General features: G+C 38.9%; 1 protein-coding gene across 1 annotated transcript; it reads right to left on the reverse strand.

Moving 5' to 3' along the window:
• Nucleotides 1-925: 925 nt before the first annotated feature.
• Nucleotides 926-20777, reverse strand: cfdp1 (craniofacial development protein 1). Its single transcript, XM_023267417.3, has 7 exons — nt 20519-20777; nt 19995-20124; nt 17488-17710; nt 17093-17202; nt 12030-12161; nt 3406-3564; nt 926-2554 (listed from the first exon to the last, which is right to left on the reverse strand). Exons 1-7 carry the CDS (start codon nt 20583-20585, stop codon nt 2464-2466), a joined length of 912 nt encoding a protein of 303 aa, XP_023123185.1. The 5' UTR covers nt 20586-20777; the 3' UTR covers nt 926-2463.
• Between the last annotated feature and the right edge of the window lie 4861 nt (nt 20778-25638).

The raw sequence follows: 25638 nt of genomic DNA on the forward strand, positions 1-25638 counted from the left end.
CAATGTCAGAGAGCATGGTGGAGAGCATGCCAAGATGCATGGCTGCAGTCATCAACAATAATGGTTATGCAATCAAGTACTAACTACTGTGTGTGTCATGTGACTAAAACAGACAGAAAAGAAAACATGGAAAGCCTAAAAGCACTGTTTTTGGCAGTACAATGCCATAGCTGTTGACATAAGAACTTAAGTGATTTTGGTTATCAAGAAAACCATGGAAAATGGCTAGATATCAGCTGTTAAGTTAAACTCTTATGAGCTATTTTTGTTGTTATCACTAAATTTGTCCAAAGAAATGTACCTTTAGTTGTACAAGGCATTAAAACGAACAATAAATTGAAGAAAACAAGGGTGGTCTAACCATTTTTTCCATGACTGTATGTTGTGAATTGGCAGTATCAAAGTCAATTTGAATTGAACGGAATTGAATTGTAGCACTATAAAGTCTTTGTTGAGCATTTCTCTGTTTGTGTCTTGTGTTTAAAGACACACACACAAACAGACAGGTGCAAAAAATACGTTCTTGCCCATGTTACACTATCCGACTGATAAAACAGCTGATGGCTGTAAAACAGAATGGAATCCATGACATCTTAGCTAACATCAATTTAACAACAATGGTGAAATCATGCTGAAAACTGATAAAAAGCTAGTAAGTGAACCTTAAGTAGCTGATTATTTACTATTTAATGAATTGGATATTTCTATTTTTGACTGTTTCAAAGGCAAATCGTGTGGATATACATAAGACCATAACCATCCTCCTTTTAGATACAGGAATTTGACATCTATATCATATTACATAATTACTGGTGCTAGTTAAGCTTTAGATCAGGAGAGTCAGCAGTACAATTGCTCGAGGTGATGGAAGAACAATCCTCACATCTTAGAGTTTGAAATCTCAGACAACAAAAAAACACTCTGATCCGTTTGTGTTATGTGTAATGGATATTTCAACACAGAACAGTACTGAGACTCTACAATCACTCAAACAAGAATTCAAAACTCCCCCAAATCGCTGTCATGTTTTGTATCAATTCCCTCAATCCCCACTCTTTCTCATTTTGTTCTTATGTAGGACAAAAAACACCTGAGGAACAAATCAAAGTCATCCATCAGCTCTTCTCAGGGAAAAGTGGTCCTCCTCACATATAAAGGAGAAAATGCACTTGCGTTGATTACATTTCTGTGGTGGTGTTGATCAAAATCTGTACAGTGTCTACAAAAAGCTTCTCATCTGAATGCATGAATACATGTTTGAATTTCAGCTGTCAGCAGGGTGTTTCAGTTTCTCACAATGGTTTCAAAAGTATGAAAATGTTCAAAATATTGTAAATTAGTCATTTTCTTCCAATTCAAAAACATAGTTTTTTACCTAATAATCAGTGGTGACTGAACCCTGAAACAAAATGTGACCAAACTCTATCAACCCAAGGAAGTGCGAACCCTACATTTTATACACATTTCATGAACATCTCCTGTGTTTATGAGGAGCCTCCAACCAAGAGTCATTTCTATCAGCTAATTAAAGATACTGTCATATTAACATATGATCTGTCCTTGTAGAACAGTATGGGATGAACAAGCGTTCTTATCTTGATTCTGCCCTCATTGTGACTGGATGCAGTGTAACTATTGCAAGGCTCTACTTTTTCCCCTTTGTAGACAAAGATGGTATTTGCAGTTTTTTGGCACAGGTTAAGACTGTAAGAACAGGCGGGATTTGAGATGACCCTTTAACTTCAATATGTCGTTGAGAACTAACATATTCTCATTACATGATGTTCCATTTGCTTTTATACCTGCATCATCCGATGTTTTTTTTCTCATGCAAGGAAGGTGTCCAAGTACAGATGTTACCGCCAGGTGGAGACAAAAAGTTAACTTTCAAAGGAAAATGTGAGTGGTGTCTACAAATATTTCCATAGCCAGTCCACTGCCCACTGTACTATCAAACGTCAACCTTTACCCTAACTTAAAACCCGAGCCTTATTTTGAGTTTTTATTGTGGTAGTAGATTGTCTGACTGTCTGAGCCTCTTAACCTGTCAGGTTTTTTTTTTGGGATGCCACCATGTTCCCAAATCTCAGTTATGAATGTGGTGAGAGTGACATAATTACAGACATTATGTTCAAAATTACAAAAATAAGACAAGTCGTAATAAACCAGAACTTCTTTTTAACCCATAATTTAAGTCCTGGCCCAAAATCACCCCCTTGAGAAAGCAGTGAGCTCACATTCCAGAAATGTCCTCAGCATGAAGGTCTGAAATCTAGTTGGTTCTTACAAGAATGAACACTCAACACCCCTAATTACACAAACTCAATCTATCAATATACCCATCCTGAAATAGCTTCATCCCAGCACCAGTTTGAGATCATTTTACTGAAGGAGTAGCAACTGTGTCATTCGAGAAAGAGAAAACATTGGTTCCATTCTGTGTGTGTTTGTTGTCAGTCAATGTCATTGTTTCATGTTGCTCAGTCGCACTGCTTTTTCTAACTCAAACTGGCGGTGGTCGACACGCTCTAAGAAGTTCTTCCTCTCCACATACCTAAACACAGACACACAGAAAAGACAACATTAGAGCTACTATTATTATCACAAGTACAGACACACAATGAAGATACAGCTAAAGACAATGTGCATAAATGTTGCACACTCATCAAGCACATATGCATCCATGCACAACTTTTCAATGACCAGTTCATAATTACAAAGTCAGTGCTTTCTGCTGGGATTGCTCATTGTGGTTGATCCAATTCAACATTTTATTTGCATGTCCTCTACTCAAAGGGCTGTAATGTAAAATAGTATTGTCACTGATCAGTGAAGATCCACATTGCTTCCTTACAAACAATAATAAAAGTACAGGGATCCACTCAATAAAATAGTGAAAATCACGATACCAGTGTAAAGCAATATAACACGTTGATCATAATTGTTGGGTTGGAAAAAATACTATAAAATTAAATTTATGACCTGCCATACCCTTATGTGATGCAAACACAAAGATTCTCCTAACCATTATTCATTTCAATAGACTGAGCTAAAGATGCCTTTTTAAAAATATGTCTCAGACACCTTTATATTTCACTTTATGTATCACCAAATACAAAATGCTTAAAACATTAAGAAAACAGCATATATTTTTTAAAAAGTAATTAAGTGACACCTATCTGATTTGATGGATATGTTGCAGTTTTGTGGAATACTATGAAACAGCTTGCAGAATAACTTTTGCATCCAGTAAGGACAGGTTCGAGTTTAGGGTTGGTTCAGTCAGTTGAACTGGGATATTTTGTATTACGTGAAGTTTGTTACTTACATCTATTTAATACATAATGACAGCTACATTGACACTGTCCTTGACCAGTACAACTACATCCTCTGGCAGTCTCTTACCCCTCTCTGCCTCTGTTGTGAATGGCCAGCTCCTCTGTGATGCCCTCTTCTGATTTAAAAGCATCCCAGTCCATTTTTGACTTTTCCAGCGTGCTCATTTTCTGTTTCTTTCCTCCAATGCGATCCAGGACGCTTGACATGCCTGCTGGACGCTTAGCACTGCAACCACAAAAAGGGGAGCTCTTAGGTGACATACTGTATACACACATTTCAGGTTAGGCTCTACAAAGCATGTTTCTGGTACCCCGAGCAGAGGGCAGAGGCTTTTTTCTGAAGGATAGATCCAATGCATCACAACCTGACCTTTGCAGTCAAAACTACCATTTAACTACCACATAAACAAAACTGAGATTATTCTAATTTACACATTCCCAACAGTGGCACAACATTGGAGACAAATGTAAGGAATATAATATTAATACATGCAAAATAGCGTGAAGACAGGGAATTATACTTTGTTCATTAAATAATTGACTCTAACGTAAACCATTTTTTCACCTAAGTCATCTGTATACAGACATGGCAAAACACAAGTAAGAAGAATGTAGTAGTGGGTGTAGATTTCGGAGTTGGCGCAGGGAGCACATTCCCTTCAAAATTTAGAAGACATGTGCCATCTAAAAGATGTTATTAAGGTAATTAGAGGTTATATAATGAGTCATAGTACCACTAAGCAGAGCCACAGTGGCTGTAATCCTAAAATAATATCAAGGAGACTGTGCTACCTGCGCAATCTAGCTTTACAGGCTATTGATGAGTGAAAGACTTGGCACAGGGGTTTTCTATAGAAATTAAAATATACAGAAACAGAATTTTTGTGACAGGATTTTGCATAATGCCAACTCTACGCATGGCACCCTTTGCTTGCTCTTCAACTCACAAGTGAAAGATGTGGTTCTTTTTCGCTCAAGAACAGTTCGAGTAAAGTTGAAAGTCCAACTTTCCTTTCTGTTTATACAGTTTCTGACCAATAAATAATAGTTTCAGTAACTGTGAACCATTTAATCACCAGTCATTTTGGTACTCTACAATTACATATAGCCATAGAAACTTTACATCAATATACTTGAATTACACTATGATGATGCCTGGTTGGCTGCAGCAGTTGAAGCTCAGGCAAAGGTTAACATTTCAATTTAATACTTACACTAAGCAAACTACGGTTAATCATGGACTTCCTCAGGGTTGTGTCTTAGGATCAATATTGTTTACATTATACATGCTTCCCTTAGGCAATATTATTAGGAAGCACTGTATTAATTTCCATCCGACACACTTGTATTTATCTATGAAGCCAGATGAAACTCATCAGCTAGCCAGACTGCAAGATTGTCTTAAGGACATAAAGACCTGGATGACTTGTAACTTCCTACTACTAAATTCTGAAAAGACTAAAGTCATTGTATTTGGCCCCAAACATCTCAGAAACTCACTTTCAAAGCATTGTAAAAATTGCTGTGGATGGCATTACTTTGTCCTCCAATACTACTGTGAGGAACCTCTGAGTTATTTTTGACCAGGACATATCCTTTAACTCGCACAGAAAACAAGTCTGTAGGACTTCCCTCTTTCACCTGAGAAATATTTTATAAATCAGAAACATCCTATCTCAGAGCTATGCAGATAAACTAGTGCATTCATCACTTCTAGGCTTGACTATTGCAATTCCTTACTATCAGGATGTCCCAATAGCTCTCTGAAAAGCCTACAGTTGATCCAAGACACTGCAACAAGAGTACTGACGGGAGTTAGCAAGAGAGATCATATTTCTCCTATAATGGCTTCTCTTCATTGGCTTCCTGTGAAATCTAGAGTAGAATTTAAAATCCTTCTCCTGACAGACCAAGCTCTTAACAACCAATCTCCATCGTATCGTAAAGGCCCTATATTATAGGCCCCATATTATCCTAGCAGAACTCCTCGCTCTTAGACTGCAGGCTTACTTGTAGTTCCCAGAATTTCTAAAAGTAGAATAGGAGGCAGAGCCTTCAGTTATCAGGCGCCTCTCCTATGGAACCAGCTCCCAGTTTGGGTTCGGGAGGTGAACATCCTCTCTATTTTTAAGACCAGGCTTAAAACCTTCCTTTTTGACAAAACTTATAGCGAATGCTGACTCAGGTCACCCTGAGGGGATGAACTGGAGTCCACATATATGGCGCACAGCTGTCTTCTTCAACGTCCCTTAGTTACGCTGCTATAGGTCTACGCTGCTGGGGGACCTCTCTCGATGCACTGAGCCCTTCTCTCGTTACCTATATATGTATATATATATATATATATATATATATATATATATATATATATATATATATATATATATATACCATTATTGAATTGCATTCACTCTGTTTCTCCCTGTGTCCTTTCTCCAAGTGTCCCTGGTCCAGAGCTGGATGCTTCTGATCTGTGGTTGTTGTCCCACCCACTGGCTTAGTCTCTATCATGTCCACTGTGGGATGCTACTGCTGCCTTTCCTCCAGCACACTGCTCCAAGCTGCCCATTTCCCCCACTCTATATCACTTTTAATATCCATGATATGCTGATATACACGCTGTTTGCATCTTACTACCAGCTATATATGTAGTATATTTAATGCCAGAGTCTTACACCATAACAGTAAACTTATGAATCAGTTTCAATGTTCGCTTGTACTTTGCATGTATCATCTATGTTAGTCTTACCATGCATGTATCCCATTGTGTGTTATATGTTTCGTTGTCCCCCACCCCTCATTTGGCATCCCTCTCCCTCCCGAGGAGATTAAAATAAGGTGCTGGAAATATTCCTCTCAGATTTTGGTCCATATTGACATGACAGCATGAAGCATGTTGTTGCTTTGGATTTGTTGGCTGAACATCCATGATACAAATTTCCCGTTCCACCACATCCCAAAGGTTCTATTGGATTGAGATCTGATGACTGTGGAGGCCATTGGAGTACAGTAAAATCATTGTCATGTTCAGGAAAGCAGCTTGAAATGATTTGAGCTTTGTGATGGTGCATTATCCTGCTGAAAGTAGCCATGAGAAGATGGGTCTACTGTGGTCATAAAGGGATGGACATGGGTAGCAACAATACTCAGGTAGACTGTGGTATTTAAACAATGCTCAATTGGTACTGTAGCGTACTAAGGAGCAGAACATTCCAGAGCAACACACAATGATTCAAAGACCTTCTCTCAAAGCTGTAAATTTGGTAAGACACCATTTCAGGAGATAGCTAACCCAAAATTCACCTCCAAATGGGACATCTGCTGATCGGATGTTTACACACGTGGACAAAATTGTTGGTACGCCTCGGTTAATGAAAGAAAAACCCACAATTGTCACAGAAATATTTGAATCTGACAAAAGTAATAATAAAAATTCTATGAAAATTAAGCAATGAAAATCAGACATTGCTTTTGAACCGTGGTTTAACAGAATTATTTTAAGAAATAAACTCATGAAACAGGCCTGGACAAAAATGATGGTACCCTTAATATTTTGTTGCACAACCTTTTGAGGCAATCACTGCAATCAAACGATTTCTGTAACTGTCAATGAGACTTCTGCACCTCTCAGCAGGTATTCTGGTCCACTCCTCATGAGCAGACTGCTCCAGCTGTCTCAGGTTTGAAGGGTGCCTTCTCCAGATGACATGTTTTAGCTCCTTCAACAGATGTTCAATAGGATTTAGATCAAGGATCATAGAAGGCTACTTCAGAATAGTCCAATGTTTTCCTCTTAGCCATTCTTGGCCGTTTTTAGTTGTGTGTTTTGGGTCATTATCTTGTTGCAAGACCCATGACCTGCGACTGAGACCAAGCTTTCTGACACTGGGCAGCACATTTCTCTCTAGAACACCTTCATAGTCATGAGATTTCATTGTACCCTGCACAGATTCAAGACACCCTGTGCCAGATGCAGCAAAGCAGCCCCAGAACATAACAGAGCCTCCTCCATGTTTCACAGTAGGGACAGTGTTCTTTTCTTGATATGCTTCATTTTTGCGTCTGTGAACATAGAGCTGATGTGCCTTGCCAAAAAGTTCCAGTTTTATCTCGTCTGTCCATAGGACATTCTCCCAGAAGCTTTGTGGCTTGTCAACATACAGTTTGGCATATTCCAGTCTGGCTTTTTTATGATTTGTTTTCAACAATGGTGTCCTCCTTGGTCGTCTCCCATGAAGTCCACTTTGGCTCAAACAACGACGGATGGTGTGATCTGACACTGATGTACCTTGACCTTGGAGTTCATCTTTAATGTCTTTAGAGGTTGTTCTGGACTCTTTTGTTACCATTCGTAATATGCGTCTCTTCCATTTGTCATCAATTTTCCTCCTACGGCCACATCCAGGGAGGTTGGCTACAGTCCCATGGATCTTAAATTTCTGAATAATATGTGCAACTGTAGTCACAGGAACATCAAGCTGCTTGGAGATGGTCTTATAGCCTTTACCTTTAAAATGCTTGTCTATAATTTTTTTTCTAATCTCCTGAGACAACTCTCTCCTTCACATCCTCTGGTCCATGTTCAGTGTGGTACACACCATGTCAACAAACAGCACAGTGACTACTTGTAACCCTATAAATGGGCCGACTGACTGATTACAAGTTTGGAGACACCTGTGATGCTAATTAGAGGACACACCTTGATAGAACATGTCCCTATGGTCACATTATTTTCAGGCTTTTCTAGGGGTACCATCATTTTTGTCCAGGCCTGTTTCATGAGTTTATTTTTTAAAATAATTCTGTTGAACCACGGTTCAAAAGCAATGTCTGATTTTCATTGCTTAATTGTCATAGAATTTTTATTTATTATTAATTTTGTCAGATTCCAATTATTTCTGTGACCATTGTGGGTTTTTCTTTCATTAACTGAGGGGTACCAACAATTTTGTCCACATGTGTACTACCAAAGGACCACTCATGGCACTTTTGGAGACAACAGGATGCCTCCTACCTCCACTAGAATCTGATAAGGGTCAAAGAGTCAACTGTGAGGAAAACCACACCTGTACAGGATTGGCATTCTGACCTTCTGATCTCCCAACCTAACACACCGAACTTTCTACACAGGAGTGAATAGAACAGTTTAAATCAGAACATCAAAGAAATGCACCATCATCAGAATGACGATCTGGACTCAGTCTCTGATACCAGATTGATCAGGACCAGTATGGAAAAAGAACACATCAAATCTGAAGTGTTTGTGGAAGATGCACAGACATGATACACAAACACCCTCTCCTCCCTCTCTCTCTGTCACAGATCACAGCCATAAAAGACACAGAGACTTTTTACTCTCAGAATATATTCTCCCTATATCTTCTTTTTCTTCTTATTAGTGAATGTATATGCTTATGTGCTCAACCGTGTTATAAGTTTACCTTCATGTAGCCTAAAGATTTGTAAGTTTATTCTTATGTTTACACCTTTTATTATTATCTCAGGAACTATATGAGATAAACATATTGTATTTGGTGTCATTTTAATCATTTATTCAATGTTATTTCAGATCTGTGATCATCATAAATATTGAACAATTGGAATGTTACATTTAAGAAATTTACTAAGAGTAAGTTATAAAGGTATTTGGCCTCTGACCTCTCCTGGACAGTGATGCTTAACATCACCCCTTGGGAGGAACACATCCATGATTGGTTAGATGCTGATTTGAATTTGACTCCAAAGCTTTCTATATGGAGGAAAGTAGCTGGAATGCAACTTAGGTTTAGTTTTAGTTTTGTTTGAAAACTTGGCTTTATGAAGAATGTTACTTGGGCTTTTAGAAAAATTCAACTTAGGTTTGTAACTGGGCTTGTAAGAATGGGCTTGTAACAAAGGATCTTAGAAAAATTGACTCTTAGAAGAATGCAACTGGATTAAGAATTATTTAAGTACTACAACAGTGCGAATATTTTCTTGATAATTATGAGCTCTGACTCTTAGTGTTTTTACTTTGGCACACTTTTGCAATGCAAACCTGCCAAAGTGCCTTCTTGTCTCTGCGTTCCTGAACCAACTCATCCAGCAGATCATCACAGCTCCACATCCTGCAGAAGCCTCCCTCTCACTTCTACAAAGGCTATACAGGTATCACTTTCCTTCTGCTAAATGGGTGAATTACAAATTATTTGTTTTCCAATTCCAAATTCTAAATTCATCACCTTTTCTACCAACTGCTTGCAGTGACGATCACAGTTCATTAGTTTATCTGCATTTATTCATCCATGTATTCACTGTCTGTTGTTGTCTTGTCGTTGTTTATTGTTTGTTTGTAGTATTAGTTAATACACGTTTGTGTATAATTATAAGCGGTTCTACTGTGTATTTCTTTGTTTTGGGAACTGGAGGTCAATGAAATCAGAGTTTACAACTTTCATATTGAAACTTTCTTCATTTTAATCAAAGTCTCTTTGAGACTTGCCTTAAATTGATAATTTCCTCAGGCAACTGAGGATGGTGCCCCTAAATTAACGAGTGCAATTTTAATCAAAGTTTAGTTTCTACCATTTCTGCATGTTCCGCTTTGGTATTAAGAGACCCAAAGTGTGCCAAGAAAACATCTCCCACGCCATTACACCACCACTGTAAGCCTGAACCGTTAATACAAGGCAGGATAGATCCATGCTGTCATGTTGTTGAAATTAAGACCCATAAGACCCATGAGACCAGGCAGGGTTCTTCCAGTCTTCTATTGGCTGATTTTGGTTAGCCCCTGCAAAATGTAGTCTCAAGTTCCTGTTCTTAGCTGACAAGAGTGGAACCCGGTGTGCTCTTCTGCTGCTGTAGAGGTAGGTGTTGTGTGTTCAGAGATGATCTCCTGCATAATTTGGTTGGAATGAGTGGTTATTTGAGTTACTGTTGCCTTCCATCCTCTCAAACTAGTCTGGCCATTCTCCTCTGATGTCTGACATCAACAAGGCATGTTTGGATATCCACTGGATATTTTCTCTTTTTCCATGTCACGTTCAACGTCCATTAAATCATCTTTCTACCTCATTCTCATGCTCAGTTTGAACTTCAGCAGGTTGTCTTTACCACGTCTACATGCCTAAATGCACTGAGTTGCTGCCATGTGACTGGCTGATTGGATATTTACGTTAACGAGCAGCTGAACAGGTCTACCTAATAAATTGGCCAGTGAGTGTATTATGGTCATAACATGCTGTATGGAATGAGGGGTATCTGCTTTGATGGCACAGTCATTTGCATTAATTTGTAATTATAAAGTCATTTGAAAAAATGAAGTTCAATCCAGAGTCAATTTGAACAAGCTGGCACTTTTTGAATTAGATACAGGCTAAAGTTCAGGCTTTTAGGAATGACATGCTTTTCAGGACAACAGGTGAAATGTAAATAAGATGAAATCACTTTAAATCTCTGCAATATATGCCTGTTTTTTGTCTCAGAAGATATATATTTGCCCCAGACAGTTTCTCTGTTTGAGGATTTCCCTTGTTTCAGGCTTTTTTGTGCCTAATCATCTTAAAAAGATGTTTAGTAACTTAATGTATGCAACTACAATTAACAGGACTAGAAAGCCGTTTAACCAAAGGTGACAGTTATAAAACTGTTTTGTCAGTGTCAGAATGTGTTATTTCAAGCATCTCATCTCTCTCTGACAGAACAATTTATCTTTTAATTATAAAAAATAGGATGTCTTGACTAAAATTTATCAATGCTATGTGACGAGTGTGACAGTTCAAATGACCAATTAAGTGTAGTTTTGGCTTGCCCCACTGGAAGAATATACCTCCCTAAACTTCTCTTAAGGGAATGAGTAACTTAAAATAAAACACATTAATTACAAGACACAACTGTCGTGTTTAGTACAAAAAAAACCTACTACTGATTCTACTTTGACAGTATTAAAGTATTTTAACTGACACCACAGACCATGGCTGTTAAACCTTGTTAACGCTTATCTTTTTCTCCACATTTTTAAACTCTCAGATAACGTTCGACCTCAAGTACTTACGTGACCCACAAAGTGTTCTATGCAGTATCACTGTCATTCCTTCAGTTCACAGAGTATGGTGCTACTAATTGTTCAAGAACTGTGGGAAAGACAATTCCTTCTCTTTTTGTTTATTGTCTCTTATTTGTGTTTTTGTACAGTTTCTGTTCGATGAACCCACTGGCAAGTTCTAGTGTTCAGAATGGGAAAGAAGGAAGGAAAGTCAGTCTCTCAGTCTCTCTCTCTCTCAGTCTCTCTCTCTCTCTCTCTCTCTCTCTCTCTCTCACACACACACACACACACACACACACACACACACACACACACACACACACACACACACACACACACACACACACACACACACACACACACACACACACACACACACACACACACACACACACACACACACACACACACACAGATTGGACAATGTAAACTACCAAATATCCACATTATTTCAGAGGCCATCTCTGTAAACTAGTACCAGTACAATTCCTCACGTACATCTGAAGCTCCTTCGTGACAGTATTTCATCCCAAAACAACTTCTAGTGACCATACTTAGTTACCATGGAGTAAACTAAAAAACTGTTAGTCAACAGATGATTCTTGTCTAATCCAATGTTAGTGTGGCAATGAACATTAAGTGAAAAGGTCTGTGTGTGTGTGTACCTGGGACCAGGAAGAGTGGGTTGGCTTGCTGATGAGGTCTTTTCGTTGTCTCCATCCTCCCCCGTTTTAGCATTCTGGGCCTTCAGATAACTCTTTGCCTCTCTGGAGTCTGCTGATACCTCTGTATTCACCCTGGCACAGGGAGACAGTGTCACATTTTGCTTAACTCTTCGGAAAAATAAATGGTGATGGAAAGAAGTAGTTTATACAGTAGTGTATACAGTAATTCTATGGAGTAGGTTGAAAATAGTGCAGTGAGGAAATCAAGATTACAGCTTATATGTGTGAGTGCCTGGAAATATCAAAAACCTCTTGGTAAATGGGAAAATGTAAACATAAAAAAAAAAAAAAAAGAAAAATTAAGGGACAACTTGTGATTAGTCAAGTGAATTTTTACATTTTTATTGCCTGATATCCGAATATTCGGATCTCAAAATACATATTCGGAAACCACCATAACGACCAAATATTCGGATATTCGGGTCCAGCCCTAGTAAAGATCCAGAATAACAACTATGTAACATAATAACAACTGGCTATCATATCTTCAAATGTCTCAGTACATGGACTGTCACAAGTTAGCAGTAGTGAGTTCTTGGAAACTGGCATATGAATGTGTGAGTTTATACCTGTGATAATGAGAAAGAAAAATATGCTTTACATACAGTGTCTACTCCAGAGCAAGAAGTGCTGGTACTGGCAACACAAAGTAAATGTATAATCAGAAAGAATACAGCAAAAGCAGTCTTGTTTAGGCTCTTGACCTACAGCACACCCTTTTCTCATCATAACAAGCATTTGTTTTAGAAACCATGTTTTCCTGGTGCATGCATATAGTCAGACAGTCCAAGTGGTTACAAATGTTGGACATGCAATGACTTAGCTGAATGACAAAATTCTGGCACACTAACCCACAGTGGATACAGAAGACATTAATTGTACGACACTAATGCTGTGAAGGCATTAAAACATTAAAAATAAAAATTCTTAGGAAACCGAGGCCTATATTTGTGAAAAACTTCTGGCACATTGACATTCAATGATTCAGCCCACTTACCATCCACACACACACACGCACGCACATTTCATTGTGCGATTAGATACGAAGGCTATATGAGGAACAACCGCTGGATCCTCTGGGAATGTCAGCCCTACAGAGACTCCAACCACTTGCATCCATCGTGGCGGCTCTGAGAGGCTTTCTCTGTATAGCATGATAATTATATACAGCCCTAATTACACAGAGCACACAATTCTGTAGAAGATGAGAAAGTACATTTTGAGAGAGCGAGTCTCATCTCATACAAGAGACCAGTGTCTCAGTTGCAGAGAATACACTGAATAGACACAAGTGCACTAGCAGGCTCAGGTGATGGGCATCTGCATACAATTTAAATCTTGTTGAATTTGAAGCCTATAGATATCACTGAAAAGTGACAAAAACTGTCTACAATATTAATAGCACAAAAGAGCCAGCAACATTTACTGGGCATGGGCGTGGGTTATAGCCATCATAATGACTACAGGGGTGTGTCTGTGTATCAGTTTGTTCATCATATACGGTAATAATTATGGTGTTTTCATGGGAAACACTCGGATGTTTGTGTGACCGATTTAGGAAATGTCATGAGGTATGATAATTACTTGGGCTCTGCTGGATATATGATTCTAAACTAAGACTGTCCCAGGGGCTCTTGAAATTGCTCACACTGTCAGCTATGCTTTGTATAATTAAAACATGGAATTACTGCTACGTTGTAAGATCAGTTGTAAAGGTCTGGTCCACTACTTCAAACATGTTACCATTATCCAGGTAGTGAAATGTGGAAATGTTTTATATTATATTATGTTTTGTGCATCACAGTATACAACAAAAGTAGGTACACCCCTGTGCAATTCTCATTTAAATGTCAAATATTAAAAAATCTTAACCCTTACAAAATTCCAAGTTGAACATTTGAGAATATTCTCTTTTGAACAATCTAAAAATAGATGAGTTACAAAGACTATGTTGAAATACAAGCCCTGAAATAGAAACTCAATGCTGCAAAAGTGAATGCATCTGTCATGACTGACACACAAGTTAGAAAACGTGATCGCTGAAACAAAACTGAGTTAGCCTGTAAGTCCCAGTCGGCCGAACTGTATTAACATGGTCAAAAAGACTAACTTTCTTAAGTTCTCACCTATGGGTGTCTAACTGCATTTCTGTATTATGGCTCCACATGGAAAAGAACTGGCAGACGAACTCAAAAATCTGATTAAGACTTACAAATATGGAAACCTGACTGCAACCTGAAAGAGCTTGAACGGTTTTGCAAAAAAGAATGGGGTCAAATTGCAGTGTCCAGATACACAACACTGACTGATGGTGTGTGTCCACAGGATCCGTCAGTTTTTCGCATACCATTCATTGTGTATGTGAAACCATCCTGTCTTGTGTTTTGGTAGCGTCACGGGGCATTCCTGAGCAACATGGCGGTGCATTGCTTGCTAGCAGCCTGTAGCTCATTTGCATATAGTACACTTAACTTCATACTTTATGCAAATGAGGCGCAGGGAGCGGAGCTCTGACTCCTCACGAAACTTTCATCAAACATTTAAATTAGCCTTTGTTGAACTAAAATGAGGGCTGATTCAGCAACTGCATAGCTTATTTCTCATCTCAAATGTTTTCAGAAATATTTTTCGCTGAACTGTTTTCATAATAAAAGAGAAAGGTTGCTACCAAGCCGCCATGTTGGTTCAATGCCTCTACAGGACTGGTAATAGCATCTGTTATATGACCACATAGCAGTCCGCTAGAGCATGCCCACCAAGCAGGCGAAGAAGCAAAAGCCCCTGTGGACACAAACCTTGTGTCCTACCTATGCAGACTGAATGCTGTAACTACAGCTAAGGGTGCATCTACTAAATACTGAATTGAAGGGGGTGAATATTTATGCAATCACTTATTGTACAGTTTATACTCTAAATAATTGATATGACTTTCTAGAAGTTTATTTTCACTTTGACATGAAAAAGTTTTTTTTTCTTGTCACAAAAGATACATTTAGTTGATAATGATTCAATATGACTCATTATTTTTTATAAGCACTGTATACAGAGATTCCATGATTTTTTAAGAATGATGTGCATGGTATGTGTGTGTGGGGCTCCATCTACTGATCAGTGTGAAAATGGACTGACAATTATTTTTGAGGTTATCAAAACCAACATCATTTACATGTACACTCCCCTTCAAAAGTATTTAAACAGATAGGCAAATTTCTTTTTTCTTCACTGTAGACTGAAAACATTTGGGTTTTACATCAAACAATGAATATAAGACAAGAGATCAACGTTTCAGCTTTTATTTCCAGGTATTTACATCTGGATCTGATACACAAAGAGAACATTACTTGTAACTAGGGCTGGTCAAGTTAATGAATTATTAATGCATTAATGCATTAGCAGCGACAATTATTTTACCACACGTTAATGCAGTTTTTTAAAAATTATTTTTGTGAAAGTCCGCTGCTCACTGGCTCTGAATCCACAGACTAACCATGGGTCACAGGACGGCTGGGCTGTTGGTCAGTACTTGGGATGGGCTTCATCACGTTTCACCCAAAGTAATAGTGGAGAGACGCTAGGGCAGACTCGTTGGATGCAGCGTGTGTGAGAAGTAGAGACAAACAAAAGCAAGACAAGCTAACAAATGCCGCAGCAAAGTAGTTAGCTATAGACTGCATTCCGATTAGTATCATGGAAGATGTCGTTCTGAGGAACCTTCTTAGGATCACAACAAATGACGCCGCATATGAGCCTCAACCTGCAGCACTGAAAGGTTTTTTTAGTGTGTCAGTAACAATATAAACTGGGACTATAGTCCCTGATGCAGCGGTCATGGGTTCAAGTCCGTCCCACGGCCATTTACACTTCTCTCCACGTTTCCTGTCACTCCCCACTGTCCAATATATTAAAGCTTAAAAAGGCCAAAAAAAAAAGAAGTAAAAGCATGGTCTAAAAGTCCATTTTTTTTGTGATTCACCACTTCACCTCACTGTAACAGGTACACCTGCTACTGAACATAGAGTCTTTGTTGCTCCCTGAAAAAAGATTTTTTTTTTCTGCTGGTACCTGTTCAGAGAAAAAATAAGAATGCAGATGTATAAATGTTAACTTGCTGTTGCTGGGAAGGTTAATATTACAATGTTATGATTGTGGCTCTGGATTCTGAGGGTAATTTGTTTTTCTGTAACAAACCAGAAAACGTTAATGCCCTGCTGTTAAAAAGCACTTTGTTTAAAATTCGGAAAACAGATGTGATTGCATTTTTGCTCATACAGCAGTACTTTTAAAACAAAAGTGCAGAATACACTACTTTTAAAATTATTATTTAATTTTTCAACCAGTTTGGCTGCATCTTTCTTTAAACTGGCTCAGTTCATTTTGTTGCTCCTATCATGTGTTACATCATCAATGAATAGTAATGTGCAATGGCTCTGACTGATTTTCCGTCTTCTCTCAGTTTCACAGTTGCTTGCTTTTCACCCATTGAAAGCTCTCCCGTTTTCATGTTGTTTACACTTCTAACTATAGATGCAGTCTGCACAGCCAAACCCAAATCTGAAATTGAACGTAGACATTGAGCATTTATTGTTTGAATAATCAATGTATTGGGACACACCAGGGCAACAAAACACACCTGTCAGTCACATGTTCCAATATTTTTGCTCACATGAAAAATGGGTGGGTCAAACAAAAGGTGCTATCTTCTAAGTTGTGTATCAGTTCTAGATGTAAATACCAGTAAATAAAAGCTGAAATGTTGATTTCTTGTCTCATCTTCAACTTTTGATGTCAAACCCACGTTTTCGGTCAACAGCAAAAATTAAGAAATTGGCCTTACTGTTCCAATAATTTGGGAGGGGAGTGTATGTCAGCATTTGAAGACAAGGATAAATTCTCTTCTTAATTTTAAGATTGATCACATTTATCTAGTACACTCTATTTCAGAATTGCAAATAAGCTGTGAGTTTGAGAAGGTCTTAAATTGTGAGGCAAATTCATAGGCATACCTAACTTCTTCTCCAGCGAAGTCAAAAACTTTAGTGATGGTGACTTTAGCAGGTCCTGATGCTTTTGTTTCAGTACTCAAAGGAGCAGTCTTCAACACAGAAGAATCGACCTGAAGACAAAAATAAAACAACCAATCTAAGGAGGCATGAAAGACACACAAATACTACTTGATATATTGAGAACTCTTTCCTATGTCAGGTGAATCTGGGGCCATGAAACAACCAAAGAGTGATTGATGGGGGTTTAGAAGCGCCATTTGAATGTCTCCCTTTGAGTCAGTGATTTAACTGAAAACACAATTTAAAACTTTGGGTTGAATTTACTGCCTCTCTCAGATTTACATTTGAAATATTGTGCCATCATCATTAAATATCTAGGTTTCCAACATATTTACCTTCTGTTTGGTACTTGACTCTGAGGAAGTTGTACAGTGTTTGGGTCTGGACCCAACGTCAGACAGGAAACTCGCCCATAGGTCGTCTGATTTTTTCTTCTGTCTTGCTTCATCATCATTCTCTTCATCAGTGGGATTTGTCACCTCTTCCTGTGGTGGCTCTGCCTCTTCAGCTCTATCCTCCTCTGTCACGTCTACTTTCAGTACTCTTTTCTTCCTCTTTCTGTACATTTTTTCATTGATACCAGTGAAAAAAAGGCCAACATCATTAACATTATCTGCGTTCATTGATACAAGCATTCAATTTCTATTACGTACCTTTGATTAAAAAATTTTAATGTGTTTTTTGTAAATACATTGTTTTGTGTAGATAAATTGATGGGCACTTTGTGTAAAGTATTTAGGAAAAGACATTTCAACCCAGCCGGCCAGCGGATGGGTCCCCCCATATGAGCCAGGTTCTGCTCAAGGTTTCGTCCCATTAAAAGGGAGTTTTTTCTTGCCACTTAGGGCTTGCTCTGAGGGTTCAGGCATATGGGTTCTGTAAAGCGTCTTTATATATATACCAGTGCACATTCATTAGAGACACTTTGAATTGTAACTGTCACTATATAAATAAAACTGAATTGAACTAAACTGACTGTGTCTGTTCATTTCATGTCAACATGTCAGAGGTAAGTATTGCTTCAGGTCTTTGTCCTTACTCGGTGGGTGGGTCGGTGGGTGAGTGACTGACTGAGTGAGTGAAACCCTGTGCAATACCACCTATATATCAAATTACTCAATTTTGTATCACTTCTCATTTTCATTATTTCTAAGTTGAACAGTAGCTTATTTCCCCTCATGAACAAAAGCAAATATTTTACAAAAGAAAGATTGATTGTATCATTAAAAATACGGTGTACATATGAAGCACTGAAAAATGTAAAGATTTGAATCTCAGTAGTTAAAGGTGTACTGATTCAAGTTTGAGTGACAACTTTTGGGCCTGTATTTTTAGTAAAGTAAATAAAAACTGTTAGTGTTTATTTTGATGTACGAGCAAATACCCTATGTTTCAACTTAGAAGTAATGTAATTATTGTAAGATTATACAGTTCATCATCATCATCTTCTATTACTTGACATTTAAGTAATACTGTACAGAGGTGTACTCACTTCTGCTGCACATTGTATTTACTGTATAATCTCAAGTCATGCTGGGAAAACTGTGTGGCAAGTCAGTGTTGAAATTTGATGCCAATCATATTATACTAAATGTCTTACATGTTTACTGTTGGGATTAGACATTATCATACTGGCACTATTAAAATGTACACAAACAAGTCAAGTTCTTTATACTGAATTCATTCAGTAATGTAGCATTATGACTGTAATTCAAACAATTCTGCATGTACAGATTTAAATTTTGGTTAATAAACAGAGTTCCTGAGGCCAGGATTCAAGTCTCATAAATAGTTATAGCCATCACAGAAGTTCCAAATTGATGATACAAAATATTTGAAATAAAAGAGCATTAAAAAGAATGACAGAAATCAATTGCTAATCCTCATAAGGTCACAACACACGCTGGTCAAAATATTCCATAGAAGCTTTAGCATCTGTTCCAAATGTGACCTCCGTTGCTTGGTCATGTCCATTTGCACTGTACAACATCAGGAAAATCAGACCCTTCTTGTTTGAACATGCAGCACAACTCCTGGTACAGGCTCTCGTAATATCATATGTCGACTACTGCAACTCGTTACTGGCAGGCCTCCCTGCATGCAAGGTCAAACCTATGCAGATGATCCAGAATGTAGCAGCATGTATTGTTTTCAACCAGCCAAAAACAGCACATCACCCTGCTGTTGAGAGCGCTTTACTGGCTTCCAGTTGCTGCCTGCATAAAATTCAAAACTTTGACACTTGTCTACAAAACTACTATGAAAACAGCTCCCTCCTACCTGAACTCTTTTATTAGTGTCTACACTCCATCCACCTCACTACACTTGGCCAACAAAAGGCACCTGATACAACCACCACAACAGGGTCGATAACTAGACTCTTCTCCTCTGGTTCCCTGGTGGTGGAACAAGTCTTTAAGAAAAGACTAAAAACCCAGCTATTCACTGAACACCTTTGACCTTGACAGACTGCAAAAAATAAATAAATAAATAAATATAATAATCCTATTACCTCTCGCACTGCCTGTAGGCACCATGGTGCTACCACATTGAACTTGTTTTATGGCATTTATCCAGGTTGCTTCCTCTTGACTGGATGCTTGCTTGTGTTGTATCTACTCTCAGATGTACATCATTTTGGATAAAAGCATTTGCTTAATGAAATTGTAGAATTGTAGAAGATGCAAAAACAGGCAAACTAGATGGAAAAAGACCTTGTAGTTGCAACAAGCATTAAGCATGCAAAAACTCCTCACAGAAGACAGCAAAGCCTGATTTTGCGCCATTTTCTCTGTCCAAGAAACACCGGCCTCTCTGTAGAGATTTTGTGGAACACTGTCACCTTATTCTGATGTTGTTACTCTTCTTTTCCTTCTTGTTGACATTATGTGGATGTGGCACATTGCTGCCATCCTCGAGAAGAGGGTCTTCTTTTTCACACTCATTAATGTCATCCTCACTGAGATTTTCATCTGAGGAGAAACAGTGAACAAATTGCATGGAAAATAACAAAAAGATCATCTTTTTTTCTGCAGGAATGGCAGCAGAAACATCAGACACTAAACTCTGACCAATTACATCAACATTTACAATATTATTATTACAATTCTTGCAATATTAGTTTTAGTTTTTGTTCTTTTCCTTTGCAACATATTTTTATGGTGGTCAATATTACTGTACTACATTATCACTGCCAGTATTAGGTCTTATCAAATAAAATGCTGCCTTATCTAATAGAGACTGGCACATATCATTCAAATATGCTCCTAAAATTGCCAGTCCCCTGCCTGCAACGTGCTCTGCAGTAGTCTGCTATGTACTGCTTGTGGACGGCATTTAGCACAGCTAAGACCTTTCAGTCCTCACCTGATGGGACGTAGTCTGCATCTTCATTCGACGAATATCCATCAGAGTCGTAGTCGGAGTAATTCATCGTGTTACAAGCCGCTTTCCAAAGAAGTCGCTGAAAGGAACAAAAGCTGCAGATACCACTTTATTCCTATGAATTTCTTTACTGCCGTCTGCACTTTACAAACGTAACCCTAACTGGCTATAAATGCCTCCTTACTAACAGCACACATTCAAAATGCTGTTTTCACTTCTGGAGCGGAAGCAAATAAATCTGGGACTGCGATGCGGAAATGAAGAATGCATGACTTCCTGTTACGGCGAACTAGAAGGTTCAAAAAAGCGCAAAGTCGACGGAGCGCTGCTCTTCCTTTATTTTTTTTGTGTCGTTGTCCGAACAATGTTAAGGTTCTTACAGCCAACTACAGGGCTGGAGTGAAACCCGGAGGCCGCCTCATTCAGCGGAAGCAAGCAAAGTATTTGAAAGAAAGAAATTGTTCTGCCAGGAATTTAAATACCAGTGACAAGTTAAACTTTTGTCCAAGGCCAATACATTGTTAATTACACAGCAATGATCAAAATGATTCAAAACATCAAAACAAAATTCGACATAACATTTATGTTGCAGTTGAAGTAGCAGCAACATCAAAGTTTAAGAATAATGTACAGTTTATGCTAATTGTCAAGTTTGCATGGATCAAAATGTCTTGTTAGGTAAGATCCCTCTCTGTTTGTGTTCAGGCCAGGAGGGGCACCTTTCCCAGGTAAGAAAAAAATTTATCACTTTTCTGGATTTTAGATTTAGGTTTATAATAATAATGTTGTAGCCTGTTAAGACCTAATTACTCTCCAAATTTGTTCAGTTAAGTGTTCAGTGATCTACCGCTGTTCTAGATGATGAAGCAAATAGCGCATCTTTTGCAACAGATACCTTCTAGTGTCACGCCTTCATTTCATTACCCACTGTTATTCATAATTCTCTCACTTTTTGTTGTTTCCAACTGTCTGCCAGACATCTCATCTCTAATCTTTTGTTGTCTACCAGATTTCTCGAGTCTATCAGCATTTGTCATTAATTAGCCACACCACTTCCTCTCCCTCAGACACCCCTTCCATCCCCTCTGCTTCTGCATCCAGATCCTCCACCTCATATTCCCCTCAGCAAAGTTCCAGTGTATTGCTGAGCCAGACTGGTAGAATAGCCATATTTTTAGGTTAGTATTCGGGACATTGATCATTCTTAGGTTAATATTAATTAATAGCCTCTAGCTCTGTAGTCTAGTTTGTATATTTACTCCGCCAAGGAACGGGCGGAGTTATGTGACGATCGGCGTACGTTTATCTGTGAATCTGAGAATCTGTCTGTCTGTTTGAAACATTACTGAAAAACGGAGCAACAGATTTGGAGAAAATTTTCAGAGAAGGTCAGAAATGACACAAGGACCAAGTGATTAGATTTTGGAAGTGATGCGGCTTATAGTCTGGATCTACAGCTTTGTTAAAGATTTCCCATTGGGAGATATAGCAGCCGGCACGGCGTTGCTGTAACCACGATGTGAACACTGTGTCAATTACCCACTGACGATCACATGATTGCGATCCTACTACAAACTGACTGTGATTTATCAGTTGGAAATCATACAACAAACAAATGATTAAACTGTGGGCCGCTTCTGAGTCCCATCAATTCCTGCCATCCGCTACATATTTAGGTCACGCAATGTAGCAAACCCCAGCCAGACACGTTAAGTTCAGTTGTCAGCCTTATTTTGAACACAAATTCACCTTTCTGCCCTTCACTCATTTCTTCACCGTAAGAGCTTGTTCCCATTGCAACTAGGTGCTTCTAAGTTTAAACACATCCTTTGCTAGACGTAACAGCGTGTAACCGTTGTCTTTCATCTTTATTTGAATTTTCTGACTTCTCGGCAGCGTCTTCGTCATGTCGAGAAACCGCTTCTTAGAGAATCACTTCCTGAGCTGCTGGAATGGTGACAAAATAAAAGCCCGCAACATTAAAAATACATCTTCAAAATAAAAGCATTGAAGGAACGGTTGTTTTAGCAGTAGCAAAACAAAGGTTTGCCAAAAGTGATGAACTGATCAACAGACTTTTATAAGAGTAATTTACACACAATTTGGTATTCATACATAACATGCACATGCATAACACGTTTGTGCTCAGCGCAAGGTCATTTTTTACAAAAGATTTCATCCGTCGGAAATGATACATCAACTGAACAGCCTTGGCGGAGTACTGCGCTCTCTGAGTGCTTTTCTAGTTGATCTTGTCTTATCGCCCCGTTTCCCAGGTTAGTATAGCTCTAGTGTTTGTGTCTATTGATTTTTCTGCTAACTGCCTGCTTAAGTGTTACTTTCTGTATGTTTAAGTCTAGCATCTTTACTAGTTCTAGTTACAGTTATTTTTCTGCCTGCCCTCTAGAGGGCTCATAGTCTTCTGGCCGCCCTAAGCGGTTCTTTCCTCATCTTGTTTTCACTTCCAGTTGCCGCCAACCGGTTACAATTGTGTACTTCCGGTTATTCTTTCTTTATTGTAAGTAGAAGCTTCTAAATTACTCTTCTCGTGTTGTGTCTCACATCGTGCACCTGAGCCTCTTAGAAACCATAGCATCAACTTTAATCACACTATGACTGAGCAGCTAGCTCAGTTTGCATCGCTAATTCACATTCAAGGTAATATTTACTAGATGCTAACTCTCTTCTCTGGTCAACACACATAGAAATAAACACCAACATCTGGAGTGCATTGCACACATATCTGACACTAAAGTTGCATATAACACCAATAAGAAAATAAACATTTACTTACCGAACTATCGGAGTCCTTTCAGTGTCTGCTGGTAGAATCAATCGAAGGTGAAAAACTGGTTAAAACAAACCAACAGGCAATAAAACTGTCTGTAGAAAATGTTCTGCTGCTCCACAGAGAAACTAATATTATATCAGAATTAAATCTAAACGAGAACAGAGTTTAAGGTAAATGCAAGACCAGATGACCTGTCAATCATTCCAGACCAGATTGTCAATCAAGAAACCCTGCCCCATGATGTCACTAAAACTTTGCTTTATATAAAATTCAATATTGATTTATTTTCAGATTGGGCACTGTCATGTACTGATATACGTGTTACGTGATGACGTAGAAATGTATGGGAACGGAAGTGAGGACCTCGGAGGCGGCATGTTGATAGTCCGCATTTGTTCAATAAAAATACTGAAAAGACAGTGCTTCATGTCTTGAAGTTTTACCTGAGTATCATGGTGGACGGTACACAACAATGGCGACGAGGAAGAGAAAGACGGGGACAATGATTTTCGCTTGGTGAAGCGAGGAAAACCGGCGGCGATACGGCAAGTTAGCAAAAGGCTAAGCTAACAGTATGGAAAAGTCAGGTATTCAACCGTTCGCTTGCTACACGGACCCAGCTACACTCGGACCGAGATGGACACGGTGGTTGACATCTTTCGAGCTGTATGCGGACGGGAAAGGACTTATTCTGACAAATGATGCCACGGATGCGATTAAGCAGTGGAGACGTGCTCTTCTACTGCACTTAGCGGGACAGGACGTGCAGGATGTTTTCTCCACCTTACCACAGACGGGCGAGGCGACGGACTACGCGGCGGCGGTGGCGGCACTCAACACATATTTTGTTCCCCAAGTAAATGCAGCATATGCACGCCAAACCTTTCAGAAGTTGTCCCAAAAGCAAGGTGAGACTGTACAACAATTTTGTACCCGCTTAAGACAAGCTGCAAAAGACTGTGACTTTCAAGGTGATAGAGATAACCAAATAAGAGACGCTATCCTGAGTAAATGCATTTCTGAATACGCACGGAGAAAGCTACTTGAGGAAGGTCCAGGTCTAACATTGGCTCGCACATTGGAGGTGACGTCGCAATGTGAACGAGTGGAGGAGCAGCTGGCAGCTATGAGTATCACCGGGGAGAAAAAAGAAGGGGACACCGTCAACCGAATTTCAACGACAAAGAAAGGAAAATACATAAAACCAAAAGAAAAAATGAAAGAGGAGAATAAAACGGACAGACAGTGTTATAGATGTGGTTATACGGATCACATCAGTAAGGATCCCAAATGCCCAGCGCGAGGACAAACATGTCACAAGTGCAATGGCAAGGACCACTTTTCAAAAATGTGTCGCACAAAAGGACATAGGAAGCAAAATGTGAATGTGGTAAAACAAGATGATTATGCATTCATTGTAAAAGATGATGATGTACCTGAGAAAATAACTTTTTTGGTGGGAGGAGTAGAGTTGAAGATGTTAATAGACTCTGGTGCTACAAGTAATATAATGGGAGAAAACGTATGGCAAAAGCTAAAAGATGAAAAGATAAAGTGTCATTCATATATACCCAAAAAGCCGAGGGATTTGTATGCATATTCCTCAACACAATCACTATCTGTTAAAGGAGCATTCAGATGTGAAATCAAGATTGGTGATAGGACTGACGAGGCTGAGTTCATTGTGATAAGAGGTATTGGTGAACCACTCCTGGGTAAAAAGACTGCTGTAAAGCTAGGGGTGCTGAAAATAGGTGAAAATGTGGCTGCTGTCACAGACTTAAAACACACTCTTAAAGAGCAGTACCCAAAAGTGTTTAAAGGAGTGGGAAAACTAAACACTAAACAGATAAGCCTGTATATTGACCCAGACATCAAACCAGTAGCACAGCCACTGAGGCGCATACCCTACCATTTAAGGGATGCAGTTGAAAAAAAAGATAAATGAACTTATTGACATGGACATTGTAGAACATGTAGAAGGACCTACACCCTGGGTAAATCCTGTAGTGATACTTCCGAAGAAAGGTGACAAAGATATCAGAATGTGCTTAGACATGAGAAAAGCAAACGAAGCAATAGTCAGGGAAAGATACCCCATTCCGACAGTGGATGAAATACTCCAAGGATTGAACGGCTCTGCAATTTTCAGTAAACTAGATCTCAAGTGGGGCTACCATCAGCTGGAACTAACCCCAGAGTCCAGAGAGATCACAACGTTTGCAGTACACAATGGAATTTACAGATACAAAAGACTGATATTTGGAGTTTCGTCAGCCAGTGAGCAATACCAACACGAGATTGCTAATGC

The sequence above is a fragment of the Amphiprion ocellaris genome, chromosome 3, assembly GCF_022539595.1.
Source record: "Amphiprion ocellaris isolate individual 3 ecotype Okinawa chromosome 3, ASM2253959v1, whole genome shotgun sequence".
NCBI lineage: Eukaryota > Metazoa > Chordata > Actinopteri > Pomacentridae > Amphiprion > Amphiprion ocellaris.

Excerpts from the sequence above, each read along its gene's own strand:
- cfdp1 (XM_023267417.3), bottom strand. The coding sequence starts at position 20,585 with ATGAATTACTCCGACTACGACTCTGATGGATATTCGTCGAATGAAGAT. Across the intron at positions 17,711-19,994 it reads AGTAACAACATCAGAATAAG|AAAGAGGAAGAAAAGAGTAC; the intron begins GTGACAGTGTTC and ends AAAAATGTACAG. Across the intron at positions 2,555-3,405 it reads CACAACAGAGGCAGAGAGGG|GTATGTGGAGAGGAAGAACT; the intron begins GTAAGAGACTGC and ends GTCTGTGTTTAG.